Here is a 21,049-nt window from a genome sequence, read left to right on the forward strand (position 1 = left end):
AGTGAAAATCAGCTGGTCTGTAGGGACTTTTGGGGGCACTGCAAAACATCTTGAACAAATCTTATCTATGTAATTTGTTCATATATTTAAATTGTATTCCATAGTCATTTTCAAAAGCATTTTAAGAGCTATGCCAAACAGTATGCACAATTTAAAATAAAATTTGTCATTTTCTTGACGCTTCAGTTCCGTTATACTTTTCCAAGGCATTCTAGAGACAGTAAAGAAAAACACTTCTGATACTATGCACACCAGAAAAACTAGACACAAGGACAGTTTTTCCCAGATGCCATCACTCTGCTAAATAACTAATTCCCACAACACTGTCAAATTATTTACTAATACTGTATTACTATTATTCTTCTCATCCTTCCTATTACCTATATCCTCTCACTTATGACTATAACCTTGTTGCTTGTATCTCTATGATTTATATTGTTTTATTTGTTCCTAGTATGATTTAATTGCTTATTTAGTAACCTATGATTATAACTAAGTGTTGTATCCCATGATTCTTGATGAATGTATTTTTTTCTTTTATGTACACTGAGAGCATATGCACCAAAGACAAATTCTTTGTGTATCCAATTACACTTGGCCAATAAAGTATTCTACTCTACTCTACTCTACTCTACTCTACTCTACTCTACTCTACTCTACTCTACTCTACTCTACTCTACTCTACTCTACTCTACTCTACTCTACTCTACTCTGGCTAACCAGTCGGCCTCTTTTTAAAAGAATGATAGTAAGGCAAGCAGGATGAGGCAGTCTCCAGGAACAAGTGATTAACTTTGCAGGACTCTACCTCTCATTCAACTGTAAATTATTTGCTCTTGAGTAGCAATTTTAAAAAGAAACTTTTGAGGTTGAAGAACTCAGTTTGTGTGGAATTAAAAGGAGTGCTGCTTAAGTATTTTGTCATATCTTTGCATTTTAGCATTTTTATGTCAGGACACATTGATTTATTTTTATTTTATATTCTGGAAAAGGGAAGAAAGGAAATGATTTGTAAAGTTGGTTTTGCAACTTTGATTATTCTCCTATAAATTTTGATTTTTGGATAGTTTGCTCTAAGTGTAAAAAGATTATATATGCACAGCATGGAATGATGTCTTGTAAATGATTTAAACATTACAAATTTTAAGTGATCCATGACAACATATTCATACTAATATTATTGTTAGCCGGGTTGAAGATTGTCAGTAGAGAAGCAGTGTATATATCTAATAAATCCTATTTATATGATTGTCACGAACATACATGCCAGAAGTTAAAAAATGATTATTATTTTTTATATATTTGATATTACTATTGACTATGTCGAATAGACCATCTCTTAAGTAGAATTTTAATTTTGCACTATGTTGTCTGTTGAGATGAAATGTTTGGAGACATATTCGGAACCCAAATATAGGTTAAGAAATCACATAAAGAAGCATTTCTGTGTAGATATTTGGCTGATAGTAAATATAAACTTTGCAGATGAATATCTGAAATAGTACTTTTTTCTCTCTAAAATGGGAATATCCTAAAATAACCAGGCACAGGTAATGAAATAAAGAATTTAGTGCATTCTACTTCAAAGCATTCTGCACCAGTGAATTTTTGCACAATGAAAATCGAGATTTAGAACAGAAATATTGCTATGCAGATTTTAATTATTTTTCCATCAGTTTTTTTTTAAAAAAAAACCAATAATAATTCCTATGTTATTGGAATATATTGATCCAATTTTTTTTTATATGAAAAATGCTTTGAGCATGAGAAAGCATTAAAGAAATGCCAAAATGTTTATCCAAGACTACTAAAATGCTTGAATAAAAGGGTATCCTCTGAATGTTTATTCTTGGCATGTGTTGTTAATTTGCTTCAGATTGTCATCCATCTGAAAAAGATTTGGTTGAGGAAAGAAGAATGCATTCGCTCTGTAGTTAAAGTGTCAATGGCAGTACCAAAAGTTTCCAAACCAAAATGGAGGAATTAAGAGTATTGGTTGTGAATAAAAATATAAATATAGTTGGCACATCAGAGACCTGCTGATATGGAGAGACTGACGGAGTTAATATAATTTCTGAATAGAAATATTGTGTGTGTGTGTGTGTGTGAGAGAGAGAGAGAGAGTATTTGCAGGTATGCTGCTTTCCTCCTGGATCAAAATATCAAGGATAATCTGGAGGTAGTGAAATAAAATAGGGAAAAATGCAAGAGAAATGTATTTTAATAATAGAGGATATTTATTCAGTCTCTTTTGGGAGAAAGGTAAACAAAGGAAGATATATTCGTGCTCAGGTATGATGACGAAAGTAAATTTCTACATGCCCCAAATATCTCTACCTTGGAACAGTTTAAAATCTACAATATATTCCACAATGAAGAAATAAGTCAATTAAATCCACAAACACAGATTGGAAAAACCTATGCTGATGATAATAAATGCAAATAATGAATTTGAGGAGTATATGGGGAAAAAACCCCCATAAAGGAGAACAATAACTTTAATTATTTGAAGTAGAAAATTAGCTGGGGAAATGGGTGTGCAATTAGACAATAAAGGAGTGAAAGGATTGCTCAAGAATGATATAAAAATTACAGACAGTCTTAATGAAAACTTTGCATCTGTCTTTACTACAAAAGTATATGACAGATTTGTGAATCTGTACTGAAATTTTCAGGAAAGAAAATGAAACAAGTAATGCAAATTGAGTTAATGAGAAGATGTTCTTACAGATCTTGAAAGAGAATAAAGAACAATTCACACCTTAATCGCATCTACCAGAGGGTTATTAAACAGCTGAGATGTGAAACCACGACCTTACAGCAAAACTTGCCATTGAAATCAAGCTCAGAGCCAATAGAATAAAAGGTTAGCAATGTGACACCAAATTTTAAAAAAGGATTTGAATCTCAGTATGTATTCTGTATTTATCTGGGAGTAAATCCAAATGAAAGTATATTGTACTTAATACACACAATCCAATCCCCACTATGACAATTAAATATTCAGCTGTCTTGATGCCAGAAGGTCAGGAAAGGTGGTGTATAGGTGTTAAGGTTTTTTTTTTAAACGATGTCCACCTAGATCAGTGGGTCTCAACCTTCCTAATGCCGCGACCCTTTAATACAGTTCCTCATATTGTGGTGACCCCCAACCATAAAATTATTTGATGTTTTCCGTATTTTTTGAAAATACATGTTTTCCAATGATCTTAGGCGACCTCTGTGAGCGGGTCGTTTGACCCCCAAGGGGGTCCCAACCCACAGGTTGAGAACCATTGACCTAGATTGACCTAAATTCAAGAGACAAACAAAAAAACTGCACCCTGGACAGGTGGTTTCTATATACTGACTATAAGGATAGGGGAGATATAGTATTTTGTAAAAACAAACAAAAGTGATATATAAGTATTTCCTATATTCTGTTGCCATCTCTTCACTATTACTATGATAATTAGTATTACAATATTTTATTACTCTTCAATTATTATTACCAGGATGATGTTTAGGCTATTACTTATTACTCTATTACCTACAGAATTACTCTATTACAATTACAAATACACTATGTTGTGTACTATTACTACTAGGCATCACCATTTCTTTTTAAGCCTGTTTTGTTTTAATTCCCTTTTCTCTTGAGATTTCTTCTTTTTGTGTAAATGACCAGGAAAAAGAGCTCTTGCACCTTGTTTATGTTGTGCTTTATCTTGTGAGGCTGCTATACTGTACTTCTTTTCCTCTCTGTTGAACTATCCGCTCCTTCTAAAGGAAGACACCGTCTTTCACTTGGTTGCTGTACTCCAATTGCTTGGAGCTGCAGAGCTCCAAACCATGTGTGTCTTCCTACACCTGTGTCTAAGTTTCAGCTTTATAGACAATTTGCTGAGTTGACATTGGAGGAAGGGCTTAAAGCAGGGGTTTGCGACCCATCGGGCTGGATGCGTCACACTCTGGCCATGCCCACCCCCGATTTAGCGAAAGGGTAAAAAGTTGTGATATATCACATGATGACATGTCATGAGTTTGACACCCCTAGCTTAATCGGTAAGAAAGAAAGCAGCATAAATGCCTGTAATTTTGCTAAGCAGCTGGTTGTTTCACAATATGATTGTACAACAAGTGTATTATGTTTTGGCTAATGTTCTCAAGCTGTAGGTTTGTATAGAATCACTGTTAAATAGACAACAAGTTTTCACTGATTGAAAAACACAAAGACATACAAGCTAATATATGCAACAAGAAAGAAAACTGTATTAGTCTTATTAAAGCAGTCTAAATGGAGTTTAAAAGGATAAATGGAATGATTGCACTTAACTATCAAGAGAGTAGAATATTTTAAGATTAGTATTCAATGATGGTAATCTTTATTATTCTTTGAAAAGAAACTGAATACTTGTTCGTGATGATTAGTCAATATTAATTGAGTAGATAATTGATAAAATTATGTATTTAATCAATGGTCAAGCTGACTGCTTTTTAAAAAAAATCTTCCTGTAGAAGAAATCTTCCACATGTTCCAACTTTTCTAATTTTTCAAGCATTCTTGAATTTTTTTAGCCTAAACAGTGAAAGGAGAAAAATAGGCAATGCGAGATGCATTTAGAACATTCCCAATTGGCTTAGGGAAGTCTGGCAAGGCTTTATGCGTAAGTTTAGATTACCTTAAAATTATATTGAATTGGTTACTCTTCTTCCATTCAAAAGTTTCCAATCTATTGATAGATGCCTCAGGCGTTCTTCCTCATTTTTTAATCTTTCCTGAGACAATGTTAGTTTTATTGTTCTGCTGGTTAAAGACATGTCTAATACATTAAATATTAATACAGCAACAAGGGCACAATGGCTCAGCAGTTAAAGATGCTGAGCTTGTCAGCTAGAAAGCTGACAGTCTGGGTTCGAGATCCAATGCTATGCAATGGGGTGAGCTCCCATTACTTGCCTTAGCTCCTGCCCATCTAGAAGTTGAAAGCATGCAAATACAAGTAGAAAAATAGGCACTACTTTGATGGGAAGGTAACAGCGTTTTATGCACCATGACATATAGTCTTGCTGGCCAATGACCACAGAAAATGTCTTTGGATAATGCTGGCTCCCTCAGCTAAGAAACGAGGATGAGCACTATCCCCTAGGATTGGATACGACTGGAAAGGGGAACTTTTACCTTTACCTTTAATATATTAATAACAGCCCCTGTTCCTCTGTTCAGTCTCTTTTGGGAGAAAGGTAAACAAAGGAAGATGCAATGAAAGAGATATCTGTTCACAGTGTTGAAGTTAACTGGTGAAAATTGTAAATTAACAGAAAATAGGTAAGGACCAGATTCATCTCACAGTCCATCAATTTCATCCTATGCCATGGATGGTTGGTCTAAGGCTCTACAGTTAACTGTGGCTGCTAAAAGGTTTTGATGTGGCCCTTCAACTGTGTACTTTATACTGTGACAGAAGTGGAAAATGCAAAGAAAATAATATTAAATTTTATTTAATCAAATTTAATTTACAATTTATATTAGATTCTATCAAATTTAGTTAATATCTGTGTCCTGCCTATCTTTTGGAATGTAGCTTTTGGCATACTGCTCAAGGGTTAGTTATTGCTTTCAGTTTGAAAAAGTGTCTGTAAGCGTAAAAGGTTTGAAGTATTTCTTTTATTCCTTAACTCCCCCTTTTCAGAAAATGAGGCAAAAAAGTTGTTCACGGTTTGAGAATACAGTTTCTCAGAATTATATCTCTCCTCGTGACAGTTCTGTTCATAGATTTTCTCCTTTAAAAAATGCATTTATGAATTGAAAAGTGCTTTGAATTTCCATGTGTGTCTTAATTAAAATTACAATATTATACTGATGCTTTACTTAAGAGCAGGTATATTCAGTTGGATATGGGATTAATCCTGGTGTAATAGCACTAACATCAAGTGAATCCTGTCTAATTTAAGCCTCATTGATTTTATTAGTTATTTTCTAAGCCTGGTCACAACCAGTTGCAGTATCCAGCTGACCTTGATTGATCTTGAAAATCTAAATGGATGCAGACCTAAATTATTCTTGAATTGGAATCTAGCAGGAAATCCCAGGGCTATAAATTAGATTACCAAGTCAAAACATCAAAACATTGTGAGGAAAAAACTATTGACAAACCATTTTTGTCAATGCTTTGGGGAAGGAAGGGAGATTTAACTTTTACTTTAAATCTGTATTTAACTATTTGAGTCTTTGATACTAATTTAGTAAAATCCTACTTTGGGTTTTCTCACTTTGCACTTTGAAGCAAGTTTTATATATGATAGAAACACAGAAAGGGAATGGAAAAAGCATGTCAGTAAATTCATCTATAATTTCTATATATTTAGGTAGAGAAATTGGGAAGAGAATGGGGAAAATGCTGAAAATTTCTACTATCTTTACTCCTCAATTCCTTTCTCTTTTGTTTCTTATTTCACACACACAGAGAGACAGACACACACACACACACAAACACAAACACAAACACACACACACCTCTGGAAATGTATCCAGTATCATGAGGCTTGTTTATGCACCAAAATTTGCAAAAGCTAGAATAAATGATGCTCTGTTTGATGTAAAAATAACAGCATATACCGTTATGTCTTATGAATGTTTTACCAACAAATACTAGAATTTAAGAAACAATTCAAGTTGTGTTGTTATAAGCTTCAGCTTTTTCCTAGCTATATTTTCTATAGATATTTTATGCATTTTAATACTGGTTTAATGATTGCTAAGCAATGCAGTCATTAAGCAAATCATCATGTGACCAGACCTGATTTTATGATTATTTTTACCATGGTCATTAAGAAAATTACCGTATATACTCGAGTATAGGCCGACCCGAATATAAGCCGAGGCACCTAATTTTACCACAAAAAAACTGGAAAAGTTATTGACTCGAGTATAAGCCTAGGGTGGGAAATGCAGCAGCTACCGATAAATTTCAAAAATAAAAATAGATACCAATAATGCCATTGCCCATTGAATAACATATACAGCCTGCCTGTGCCCATTAAATATACAGTAGCCATTGTAAAAATTTGCTCTGCATAACAAATTATTATCACACAATACCGGTGTATTCAATGAAATACTTCACTCACCTCATGATGCTGATGTCCCGCTGTGATGATGATGTCCCGCCTCCTATGACACACGGCACAGTGATTCCTATCATTGGATCACTGTACCAGAGGAGGTGGGACATCGCTATGTGGCTGCTTGCCATAACAAGGAGGAGGTGGGACATCGTTGCAGAGCGGCAGGAGGGGGAATCGTAAGATAGCCCTGCATTACATTAGAACGTGAGGAGGGGGGATGGTGCGGTGCACACTGCGCGGCAAACTGACACAGAGGGAGGGGAAACTCAGGGGCGCTGGGCCATTCACGAGCGTCACCCAGCGGCATGGCCCCGCCCCTTTTTCTCCTCCATTTCAGGCAAATTTTTCACTGACTCGAGTATAAGCCGAGGCGGCTTTTTTCAGCTCAAAAAGTGGGCTGAAAAACTAGGCTTATACTTGAGTATATACAGTACATGGTTTTTAATGAATCTGGGTTCCCCCATTGACTTTGTTTGTCATAAGCTGCCTGCATAGGTTGCAGATCTCAATCAGGTGACTACAGGGTGTTGCCACTGGTCATAAATGCAAGTTGTTTGCTATGTGCTCAAACTATAATCATGTGACCATGGAGGTGGTGCGAGTATTGTAATTTTAAGAATGAGTTATGTCACTTTCCAGTCTGTTGTAATTCCAAATCGTCATTAAACGACCAGTGGTAAGTTGAGGACTACCTGTAGTGGGCAGAGGTGAATTAGTGACTATGGCGATTCATTTTTATCAATCCATGATATTTCTTGCAAATGAATCTAAAGTATGGTTGTCCAACCTTTTGACTTGCCTGGGCCATATTGCGTGAAGAGGAATTGTCTTGGATGCATATAAAATATATATGTATATAGCAGTCAAACTTCCTTTATTTTTAAATAATTTTACTATCTTGTGGGGGTCATTACTAGCTGTCCAGGACGGTGGGTTGGACATATCTAATGTAAAAATTATGTTTAGTCCATTAGTAACTCTTGAATTTGTGCAGTAGCTACGTTCAAAACAATCATTGAAAGGGATATTTAATCTCAGTCAGAAAGCTACGAATTATATTTAAAAACAATGTATTTTCTATATTTTTAATAAAATTGGTAAAATCACCTATTTCTGAAATATTTTATCATAACCTTATCTTTTCCAGGTGAAATGAATGACAAAAATGTTCAAGTGATAGAATTGCCCATAGTTGACAGTCTACATCCACGACCTCCATATTTGCCACTGGCGATTCCAGAAGATCTGGCTGATAGACTAATTCGCGTCCATGGGGACCCTCCAGTATGGTGGGTCTCACAGTTTGTCAAATACTTAATTCGTCCACAGCCTTTGTTAGAAAAAGAGATAGAAGAAGCTACAAGAAAACTTGGTTTTAAACATCCAATTGTTGGGTAAGTGTTTTATTATATTATTAAGAGTGTCATAAACCCACTCATATTTATTTCCATTGAAATCAGTAGGATTTATTTTTAAGAAAAAACAATTTCTCTCAAATTTACCTTATTTCAGTATTTTCTTTTTCATATCGATGCTATTTGGGAATAAAGAAAGCAGTCTTAAAGCACTTTTTAAATTTCAAGTTCACTACACAGAATGAGGGTCCTGCCCTGTTCACCCCAACATGTTTAATTCAGAAGTATAATACTTTTGACAATGGAGGCTTCATTTAGCTTTATAATTAATAATCACTGATCCTTTTAATGTTCAGAAAAAAATGTTTAAAAGTTAAGAAAGTTGTATTTTATGGCTTTCTGATAATATAGGCCAGGGGTAGTCAACCTTCTTATACCTACCACCCACTTTTGTATCTCTGTTAGTAGTAAAATTTTCTAACCGCCCACCGGTTCCACAGTAATGGTGATTTATAAAGTAGGGAAATAACTTTACTTTATAAAATTTATAAAGCACAGTTACAGCAAACCCCTACCACTCACCATGAAAGCTGGAACGCCCACTAGTGGGCGGTAGGGACCAGGTTGACTACCACTTATATAGGCAATAAATTATTGGCCTTCCAAATTATTTAGGAAATAATTCTCAGCCACATCCAAGTGTCTAATCTTTGTTTTTAAATGGTTTTCTTAGAAAGGGTATACAAACTAGCAGAACTATATGATCTTAGTTATTGGAAGCACCTACTTATCAGTATTTATGCTGGTTGGCAGATCTAGGATGTAGCCAGTTTAATCATTTAAGAGATATGAATTGGATTTTTGAAATTTCTATTTGATGCCCCTTTTTTAGAACTTTAGGCTGTTGTTTATGATCTAATCATTATCAAATAAAGGACATTGCATTATTTTTTATAAATCACATAGGGATTTAAATGCATATTTGAATGGTTTATGTTTCAGCTCATAGGTAAATGCCTATAATCCCTAGATTGAATATTTCTTTAATTTTCTTGACTTCGCTAAATTTAATCATCTAATAAATAAATTAAAAATATTTGTTTTTTAAAAAATAATTCAAAATAGTCTTATAAGCTATAACAATTAATCTATCTTGCAGCAATGAATTTCACAAATTGATGATTTTTATATATGAATAAATACTTTCTTTACAACCTAACCTAATCAATTTTATTTGGTGTTTTCATGTTTTCAGTCCTGATATTACAGTGAGAGAAAAGAGTTTTTGAAACTTACATATTTCAAACATACATTTGTCATTTAAGTTTACTTAGCTAAAAGTTTTCTCACTTTGTAATATTTCCATTTGTTATAAACTATCTGACATAATAAGGTTAAATTGTTTTCATCTGCTTTTTATCTTAGAATGAACTTTTACTATCCTAAGAGATTTAAAAAATGCATTTTCTTAATGTGAGCATTTGAGATATCTGCATTTTTTTAAAAAAAAAATGCAGATACATGCAGACTCATACACAGAACAGTCTATGGAATTTTATTCTGTCAAAAGGAGTAGTCTAGATTGAGTTGTTACTCACATCTTGCTGGTTGAGGGAAGGAAAGATTTTTGGCAGTTCTCTAAAGCTTAGGGCCTCCTGACTCTTACAGGAGAGTGTCTTTGAATTGCCACGGACTCTTTGTTTTGAATTAATAAGAGTTGTCTAAGAAAAATGCCAAGTTTCCTGTTATTTTCCAGTATTCACGTCCGTAGAACAGACAAAGTGGGAACAGAAGCAGCATTTCATCCAATTGAAGAATACATGGCACATGTTGAAGAACGTTTCCAGCTTCTTTCCCGGAGAAAACATATTGACAAAAAGCGAGTCTATTTGGCTACAGATGATCCTTCGCTATTGCAAGAGGCAAAATCCAAGTAAGGCATCCTGGTTCACAGTTGATGCAAAAGTGGTTTTACATGATGCAGATCCATTAAACATTATGGTTTATTCAATGTTACTGTCTTGTTTTTGGAGTTTTCCAAATTTTAGTAAATTTATCTCAACATTATTTGAAATCATTCAAACTTTTGGGGGTTTAGGATTGAGGGTAGAGAAAATATCATTATTTACATTAAAAATTTCCTCCACATAGTATTCTTGCTCCTATGGTGTAATTTTTTTTCCACTGGAAGATTGGACCTCAAGAATACATCTTCCCTGGTATGAAAAGTTTCTTTGTCGTCTCAATCCAGTTCATTATGTTTAATTTCTGCTGGAATCCTATCTATCCCAATCACACTTATAAAACCATTGTTCCCCATTATTCTCTAACTTCAAGTGATATATCACAATGTAAATCACTTAGTAATTTTCAATTGCACATTAAATTTGTAAGGAAAAAAAATCAGAATTATAGCCCTGATTCTTACTCAAGAAGGATTTAAAAAAAACTATTTTTCCCCAGATGCAGATGTAAGAAAAGCTTGTGGCCACTTAAGATGAAAATTGTTGGGAAAATATTAGGAATTAGTATATAATGCTAGAGAGAAAATTGAATCAAGAGCTGAATTGTCCTTTTTCTGTTCTTACACTACTTGGCAGAATAATTTGCTACACTCTGACTGTGATTTCCAATTAATCCATATTTGGACATTGTTACAGTTTTACTTCCTATTTGGAAGGAAGCCATTAGGATACACTATTTTCTTTTAATTTGAGGAGAGTTATCTTCAGATATTTTCAATACAATAAGTTCAGTTTGGGCCGTTTGACTGTTAATTACTGGGTTTCATATTTCTACTCAATTTCTTGGTGATTCATCTTTGCCTGTTGAGAAAGCATAGTTTTCAACTTTAGAAGTCTGCTTTCTTCCCAGTGCTCTTATGGAGAAAGGGCAAACCTATAATGAACACAGTTCCTGTGTCCAGTTTCCTGTTGACCAAATGCTTTTCCATTTCTGGATTTAATTTCAGGATTTTTCTCCCTATCCATGTTATTGTACAGATTGTTTCCTTGCTGGTAAATGACAAGTAGCATCTAATATGCATATTAATGGTATACAGCTGTAGTTATCTCTTTCAGCAGAAAGGTACCATGATTGATTGTATAAGAGACTGCCAAGATTGATGTTATAAAAAGCTTCAGATACAAGTAGTTTTTACTTCTTACAAAATACATGTAGTTTTCCATTTGTTAGTAAAATTTGTACCAATAAATTATGTGGGCTTCCTTATTATCCCTGTGTCAGTTCAGAACAAGAATTCAGACTTACTTAATAAATTGTGCAGAGACACTACATTGGTTCCTTAAGAAAACAAAAGTGTGATGTTGTGATGCATTTTTTTCAGATATCCAAACTATGAATTCATAAGTGACAATTCCATATCATGGTCAGCAGGTCTTCATAATCGATATACTGAAAACTCTCTGCGGGGTGTTATTTTGGATATACACTTCTTGTCTCAGGCAGACTTCCTTGTGTGCACTTTTTCTTCACAGGTAAGTTAATTTATTTTCCAAAACTTAGAAATCTCTCTCTCTCTCTCTCTCTCTCTCTCTCTCTCTCTCTCTCTCTCTCTCTCTCTCTCTCTCTCTCTCTCTCTCTCTCTCTCTCTCTCTCTCTCTCTCTCTCTCTCTCTCCCTCCCTCCCTCCCTCCCTCCCTCCCTCCCTCCCTCCCTCTCTCTCTCTCTCTCTCACACACACACACACACACACACACACACAAAATACCAGAGGTGTATGAGATAGTTTTAAATTAATAATAGTAATACATAATAGAATTACCAATAAATCAGTATTTTAAACATTCTGTGGAGACATTAACAAGAAAACATAGTTCTTTTTCCAACTAGTCATGGAAATTGGAAAGAATAAGTAGAGTTTTAATATTTTAGCATCATTACTATTATTTTGCTATAGTTTGGGACAAACAAAATGAAATTTTTCTTAATGCATTTTATATCTGTGGTATTGCTGCAAAATGGCTATTAGTAATGGCTGCTACATGGAATGTGGTGATGACTCAGTGGCTAAGATGCTGTGCTTGTTGATCAGAAAGATTGGCAGTTCAGTGGTTCGAATTCCTAGTACCACATAATGGAGTGAGCTCCCATTACTTGTCCCAGTTTCTGCCAACCTAGCAGTTCGAAAGCATGTAAAAATGCAAGTAGAAAAATAGGAACCATCTTTGGTGGGAAGGTAACAGTGTTTCGTGCACCTTCGGCGTTTAGTCATGCCGGCCACATGACCACGGAGACATCTTCAGACAGCGCTGACTGTTCAACTTTGAAATGTAGATGAGCACTGTCCCCAAAGTCGGGAACGACTAGCATATACGTGCGAGGGGAACTTTTACCTTTACCTTAATGGCTACTAGTTTAGAGGCCTTTAGATATTATTAGATTGATGTTTCAGAATCAAGGGCAAAAATATGCTTCAGACCATGAATGTTACTACCTGCTACATTTTTTTTAAAACCAAATATATATTTCCCTGAGATTGCATACTCCATGAATCTGGTAAAGAGAGCTGTAGTCAAGTATTACATTTGAATTATGAAGCACTTTTTGCTTTTGAATCTGAAGTACTAAATTTTTACATGATTTTTATTAATGTATTATGTGTCTCTTAAAATTTATTACACAACTCCAGATGATAACAACATAGAAGTGTTTCCTTTATTGAATACTATGGATGATATGCTAGAAACATTGTGTTTATTAGTCCTGGATATCTCTTAAGTACACTAAATAAAACTGTACTATATTACCAAACAATTCATTGATTTTGTTCTTTAAAGGAATACATTCTGAAGCATAGTCATCACACAAACTACTGATTTTTTTTATTTACAGGACAATTATATATCTGTTTTGAAATGCCAGTTTTAATTTTTTATAGTTCAAATTTCAGTTAAATTACTCATTGATTATATTTAAACATTTTATCTTTTGAAAAATAATGCTTCACTGTGAATGTTATAGAAGTATTATTGCCAAAATAGTTGATGGCAGGTTTTATATCTTGTTTGCTTGGGTGGACTGAGCACTCTTGATTCAATTCTGTCTTTCTTTCAGCCCCCTTGTCTCTTAGTTCCTAGCTCTTTAGTTCATTGTGTTCTGGGTTTTTTTCCTATCTTCCCAAATCTTAGTCTGCTTCTTTATGAGGTTTAAGACTTAGCCAGACTTCTAGTTTTTCTTTCAACAAAGCTAGAATACATATTTGATTTCCTAAATCTCACAATTTTCTGTAGACCCAATGGCAAATAATTAATTGTAATAATTGTAATATAATAGATTTAAAACTTCCTTAATAGCAAGAAGATGTTCCCCATCTATCACAGTCTCTGGCACAATATCAATTAACTTCCTGCATAAATTATGCATTTCCTGATTATTATTATTATTTTTGCCTTTTAAAATCTTAATACTCTCACTCAGGAATAGCATATGGGTTTGTTGTTTTGCATTATTTCTGGAATGTGTGCTTAAATAAGCTATTAGATACAGTGAAAACTCACTAGTATGCTACATCCTAGTAGAAAATCCTTTGATTCTCGAACATAAGAATAAAACAAGCAGAGTTAGGGGGGAAAGTGAGAAAAGTCCTACTGCACAATCAGATCTCTTCCTCTATTCTGGATCCTGCCTTTAAATTCCATCATACCAATGTGTGTGTGTGTGTGTGTGTGTGCGCGAGTGCGCATGTCTTTAAGTGAACTTTTTGAGTCCTGGTGACTGCCTGGACTAATCCTTGCAGTTTTCTTGACCAGGCTTTTTGGAAGTGATTTGCCATTGTCTCTTTCCTAGGGTTGAGAATGGATGACTAGTCCAAAGTTACCCATCTGGTTTTGTATCTAAGGCAGGCCAGAACTCACGGTCTCCCAAGGTCTGATATGTGGACTTGACCAGTAGACCAAACTTGCTCTGTACCTTAACATGGTATGCAGTTTGGATCTGCTCAAAAACAGCCAAATGTTGTTTTCGTGTGTTGTGGTACAGTGTAAATTAAAGTGATCTCAGACATAACTGGCTGAAAGATGGGCTGGCAGAATGGGTTCCTCAAACAGTAGGTGGTAGACTTCAGATCAGCGTAAAATTTTACAATTAAAATAGAGTAGGTGCATGATGTAGACAGCAATCAGAAGAATTTTAACCTATTTCCTCTTTCCCATGATCCTGATACATCTAGAATTGTTATTTAAGCAGACCAAAGAAAATGATCTTATTAGAATCTATTACAAAGTAGAGTTAGGGAAAGAGGCATTTTTATGTAGAGCAATGTTTCTCAGCACCAGCAATTTTAAGATATGAACAATTCCCACACTTTCCCAACCAGTACAGGCAGTTATCAGCTTACAATAGTTCATTTGGTAAGTGTTCAAAGTTACAATGGCACTGAAAAAAGTTACTTATGATCACTTTTCACATTTGCAACCATTGCAGCATCCCCATGAGCACCTGATCAAAATTTGGATGCTTGGCAATTGTGACCTGATAAGCAAAGTCAATGGGAAAGGCAGGTTTACTTAACTATTGTGTTACTAACTTAACTGCAGTGATTCACTTAACAATTGTAGCAAGAAGGGTTGTAAAATGGGGTAAAATTCACTTAACAAATGTCTCACTTAGCAACAGAAATGTTGGCCTCAATTGAGGTTGTAAATTGAGGACTACTTGTATGCATCTTAAAATTTCTGAGGTTGAGAAGCACTTAAGTAGAATGGGAAGGTTTAAAAGGCACCCCCAAATTCATAATCCATATTGTATTCTTTGCCCTTGCTCTTTTATTTTGTAAAATACTGAAAGAAAAGATGCATTTCAGCTAGTACATTGTGACATTAGCTCCATTAACAACACTGTAATGAGAAGTCTTCTTTTTCCTCCCAATCACTACAAATGAGATTATATTATTTAAAACAGGATTAGGAGAAATTGGAACTCAGCCCTATGAAGAAAGATTGAAGGAAGTTTAGTCATGAGAAAACAAATTGAGGTCAGGTGTTGATGTAAGATGATAGAACTCTTCAAATATCTGAAAATAATTTACATAGGATGTCAAGACATGTTCTCTCTCATTTCAGAGGGCAAGATAGAATAATTCATTTAATTTACAGGAAAACATATTTCAATGAGTGGACAATGATCCACTCAAAATGTGAACTTGGTCCAATAGAACCATGTGATAAAGATTCTGTAGGTTCCATTAACACTCTGAAGGGTTTAATGAAGGATATGTGCTAATTTTGTTGTAGCAGAGTTTTGAAGGATTATTAAAGAAATCAGCCTTATAGCCTATAAAGTATACAGTACTGTGACTTAAGTTGTCACTGAAAATGTAATCATTACTATTTGCGGGAAAACATCTATTCTTAATAAATTAGAGGTAGATTAAGACAAGGCAAACTTTCTAAAAAAAATAAGATGTGATAGTGATGCTTTGTATTTTGTGCATCCATACCATATTTTGCAGACCCTCCAAACCATTAACAAGTAGAATGGTTTGAAAACGGTCAAACAATATCACCTAAAATAGTAGCTGATAGAGAAGATACATTAGATGACTGTTTCAGATTGGAATTGTTTGGATTTTGTACATTTTAAAATATAGTAAGAAAGTCCTCAACCACAATTGAGCCCAACATTTCCATTGCTAAAAAAAACAGTTAAGTGAGTTTTGCTCCGCCTTTCTTGCCACAGTTAAGTGAATTATTGCAATTGTTCAGGTAGCAACATGGTTGTTAATGAAGCTGGGTTCCTCATTGACTTTGCTTGTCACAATATTGCAAAAGGTGATCACATGACCCCAAGATATGGCAAATGTCATGAATACATGCCAATTGTCAGGCATCCAAATTTTGACCATGTGCCCATGGAGATGCTGCGACAGACATAGGCATAAAAAACAGTCATTACTCGCTTTTTAGTGCAGTTGTGACTTCAAAAGGTCACTAAATAAATGGTTGCAAGTCGAGGACCACCTGTAAAAGAGTAAGGAGAGTTGCATTCCATTATATTATTGAATATGTGTTAAGAATAAACAGAAGAAAAGTCTAATAATATACACTTCTTTTGGATATGTTTAATCAATGGGCAGATGTTAAATAATACCAACCTGATAATATTTTTCCTTTATTTTTCTAGGTTTGTCGAGTTGCTTATGAAATCATGCAGACATTACATCCTGATGCATCTGCCTATTTTCATTCTTTGGATGATATTTATTACTTTGGGGGACAGAATGCCCACAACCAGATTGCAATTTATGCTCATCATCCTCGAACTGCTGATGAAATTCCTATGGAAGCTGGAGATATAATTGGTGTTGCTGGAAACCACTGGGATGGCTATTCCAAAGGCATCAATAGAAAATTAGGGAGAACAGGTTTATACCCTTCCTATAAAGTGAAAGAGAAAATTGAGACAGTCAAGTATCCCATATATGAAGAGGCTGACAAATAAAGGCAAGCAAAATAATTCATAGCAACTTTTACTTTGAACTATTACAACCAACCATATTGTTGACTTTTGTAGGATGTGAATTTGCAATTTAACATATGGTTAAAATGAAAGCCTTTTACTGTTCAGACTGGATGCACAGCTTGGAACAATTTGATAGGGCACTGTTTGAACTTTGTTATATGCACACTGCACACATGCACACTGATACACATTCAACAGGAACTATTGTTTTATACTCTTTGTCTTTCTGAGAATATGTTCCTCCCATGAATCACATATGGATTTTGGGCTCATTTCTTTGCCATTAATAAACTATAAGACTTTTAACACTGCTGCATTATGTAATTTAAGTGACATGAGCATATTTTGTATGTGGAGAATATGAAATATGGTGCCTCTTTCTGAAAGATCAGTGACATTTTAGAAGAGCCATGTCTCATTCTCCTGATGGGCAAGAATTATGTTGCACTCAACATGCTCCAACCAACAGATTTAAAAAATCAGAATACATATTTCTTTGCAGGATTTTTTGCTAGCAATTTCATTGATTAATTCACATCATCATTAATTAAAAAAATACATCCAACTATACAATAATTGTCTGGTAGAAATTTTTGTAAAACTATGCCATGAACTGATTCTTTAGTACTGTTTCTGGACATTGTCTTTGATAACAAAAAATAAATTAAAAAATGAATGGTTGGAGTGCTACAAGTAATATGACTTTAAAATTAAGAAGACTTTGTTGAATGGAATATGTTTCTATTCTTTTCTTGAGAAAGCTCTGAAATTTTATTTCATACAGAATATTTTAGTATCTTTGACTAGTACTGGGCTGTCTGTGTCTATTGATTCCTTGTTTGGCAAAGAGCCAAGGCCCGGCATCATCTCTTACAAGTATGGTATTGAGAAAATATTTTCTATTTCTGATGTATTATTTTTTTTTTAAAAAAATTGTCCTATCTTGCCCAAAATCAGGTGAAGCCCCCACCTGCATCATTGACGTAGTAGGATTATTGAGTAAATATAACCTGCCTTGCCCTTCTATAAAGAGAGTAGAGAAGAGTCCCAACATAGAATGCCTGGAGGTAATGGAATGGGTAGGTTCTCATAACCTTCTAGCTGTGTTTGGAAGTTTTTCCTGCGTACCGCTTGGAGAGTCCAAGCAACGGGTTAATTCAGTCTGGTTGCCCAGGGACTGAGGAAACTTTTTCCTTGGCCACGCCTCCTGGTGTTGCTAATCCCCAGAATTTTTCCTCAGTCTGCCCGTTCAGGATTGTTTTCTGTGAGCTCCAGCTGAATTATTACTTTGGCTTGGACTCTCCTATCTAAATCACTTTTTCCTTCAATTATTACCTTCCTTCCTACGTCTTTCTTATTTTCCTCTCCTTTTGGTGTTTTTACTTTGCCGTCATTGACTCTTGGAGGCCAGGAGGTAGGCGTGATGGGGGGTGGTGCTCCCTCTCCTTTTTATATCAATAGAACTGTTTTCTCTAATTATTTGTATGGACATTTTCCTACCTCTCTTTGTCTCTTCTCTATCATTATTGTTACTGCTTTCATATGTACATACAGTACTAGTCCCTCTATCTTTATCCACCTTTTCATCTGTTTGCTTCCCTACCTCTCTGAATGTGTTTTCCCCTCCATGCCTTTTATCTTCCTCATGTCTGAGAAAGGAGCAGTGGGAGCTTAACTGTGCACCTCCACAATTACCAGTTTCACATAGTCATCCTTCCACCCCTTTCAATCTTATCAAGAATGCTTTTTTAATGCCAAATATGCCCACACATACCCCAAATGTCACGTATCCTTCAGTGGCCTAAAGTGACATTTGTTTTAGCTAATGAATTGGAAAAATAAAACAGTTCATTATTATGGAATAGTAAAAATTACTGTTTGGGACTGATTATTAAAATATATCTATTTCTAAGTGCCTGTCAATATTGAAAATTAAACTTTGAGTTTCGATCATTCTGGTACCAGTTCAGTGTCATAATGCAGTCTCTCCATCTCTTCTTTGAATTCAAATGCCCCAAACATCTATGCTGTCTGTGCTTTAATGTTCTGATTCTTGGATAAAGGGTCATTTGCTTGATGCAGTTTACAGAGATTAAAAGCTGAGTGTAATTTCCCCTCCTGATGATAAGGGTTAATGGAAAAGCACTTCTAGCATTATATTAGAATTTTCTTTGAACACATGAGCACTTTGAAGCATCAGCTGTTCCAATGTATTTTTATTTGAGCAAATATACCATTTTCCCTGTTTATGAAATTACAAAATTTAATTACCATTAGCAGAAAAGCATTCTGTTTTTTATCATCTTCTGTAAATATTTTTAAATATTATTGGGAAACATAATTTGGCACTTTGTTAAAAGTTATGATTGTGTTGTAATTGTTCACATTTCAATGATGAGTCTTATCTTGGAGAGACATCATCTCTGAGATAAACTTTAATTGTGAAAAAAATTTAAAAGCAGCATGTTAATTCAGAACTAACATCTATTTAGTTTAAGGATATCCATGTGGCCTATCCTAGTGAATATATCAGCAATTCCTCCAGATGTGTTGTGGCTATAAATCAACCCACTCCTAGCTAAGAGGACAGCAGGTTGGGGAGGGTAGATGTTTGTGCACAAGCACAAAATTGAAAACATTAATTCAGTCTCCCTTTCATGAATGTGATTAGTAAAATGTGCCCTCCTGTAATATTTATAATAGCAAGTTGTGAAGACCTCAAAATTGTTAAGTCTAATGGCTACATCATTCCCATCAGCATATTGTAGCCACTTTAGGAAATCAGCGTAAAAAAAAACCACAGTTCAATTTTGAAGTCTTAAGCCACACATTTCCAATTTCCCCCCAGTCATTCTATTTAGAAGTGACTAGTTTTTCTCATACCAGTATCAGAGTGCCCCTCATATCATTCAGCATGCCCCGCTCACCAGCCTTATCCAAGATGCAATAACATTTAAGACTGCAATGCCAGTCATGGTCCTTTGATACTGAATTTCTTTCAGATCTCTCAGATTTTTCGGAAGTGAATCTCCTTTCAATTGAGTCACCCATTTGTACATTTCTTCCTTTTTTATATACTTGAAAAGAAGGCCATTTTATCATAATTTTCCTTGTGATAGTAGTAAGAATTTCTTGGCTTACTCTCATATATGCATTGAAGTTTACCGGTCCTCTCCAAGTCAGGGAGTCAGCTTTTTACATGTATAAATTATTTAGCTACACTCCATTGAAAAATAGCATTTCCTCGAGAAGATGGCAGAAAATGGATTGCGTTTGAATAACTGTATAACCTTATGATCTATTTCATGAACACTTTTCATATAAAGCTTATGAAATATATAGTTTTCCACTTCAAATTCCACCCCCCCCCCCAAAAAAACAACCACCCCATTGTATCATAGTACTATTGGCCCTTGCAGTGAAAAAAAGGCCCAAACTCATCACTAGGTGATGTATCACCCAAAATGACATTTTCCCCTCCCTCCCCACCAAAAATTCCCAGCAAGTTTTCAAATTCGTCAGGCAAGATTTTGCTAAGAATAGTGGGGGGGTGGGGGTGGGGGGAGGCAAGGCATACCCAAAAGCAGACTAGAGATTTTAAAATCATGAGGCCTGTAGACCAAAGAGGTTCTGGGCCAAATACAGAGCTGTTGTTAAGTGATGTTAATACAGATAGTCTAGACTTATGACCACAACTGAGCCAAAATTTTGATTGCTAAATGAGTTTTGCCCCACTTTATGACCTGTTTTGCACAGTCATTAAGTGAATTACTGCAATTAGTAACATGGTTATTAAGTGAAACGTGCTTCCCTATTGACTTTGCTTATTATAAGATTGTAAAAAGCAATCAAATGATTCCAGGACTTTGCAACCATCATAAATACACGCCAGTTACCAGTGTCCAAATTTTGATCCTGTGACCATGGGAATGCAGCAGTGAATGTAAGTGTGAAAAATGGTAATAAGTCACTTTTTTTCAGTGCCATTGTAACTTTGACCCATTACTAAACGGTTGTTAAGTTGAGGACTACCTGTGTTATATCCAATGTTTAGGAATAAGGAAAGTAGAGCCTAATGCAAGGGTGTCAAACTATTTCATTGAGGGC

The 21,049-nt window shown here is 35.0% G+C and overlaps 1 protein-coding gene across 1 annotated transcript in view; it reads left to right on the forward strand.

Moving 5' to 3' along the window:
• Window positions 1-17,800, forward strand: part of FUT8 (fucosyltransferase 8) — an 86,333-nt gene extending 68,533 nt beyond the window's left edge. The window contains exons 7-10 of the mRNA XM_032209423.1: window positions 8,255-8,501; window positions 10,219-10,395; window positions 11,809-11,959; window positions 16,604-17,800. Of these exons, the coding sequence (XP_032065314.1) occupies window positions 8,255-8,501; window positions 10,219-10,395; window positions 11,809-11,959; window positions 16,604-16,921 (893 nt within the window). The 3' untranslated portion in view covers window positions 16,922-17,800. The remainder of the gene's footprint in view (window positions 1-8,254; window positions 8,502-10,218; window positions 10,396-11,808; window positions 11,960-16,603) is intronic.
• The last annotated feature ends 3,249 nt before the right edge of the window (window positions 17,801-21,049 follow it).

Source organism: Thamnophis elegans, chromosome 1 (assembly GCF_009769535.1).
Source record: "Thamnophis elegans isolate rThaEle1 chromosome 1, rThaEle1.pri, whole genome shotgun sequence".
In the NCBI taxonomy this organism is placed as follows: domain Eukaryota; kingdom Metazoa; phylum Chordata; class Lepidosauria; order Squamata; family Colubridae; genus Thamnophis; species Thamnophis elegans.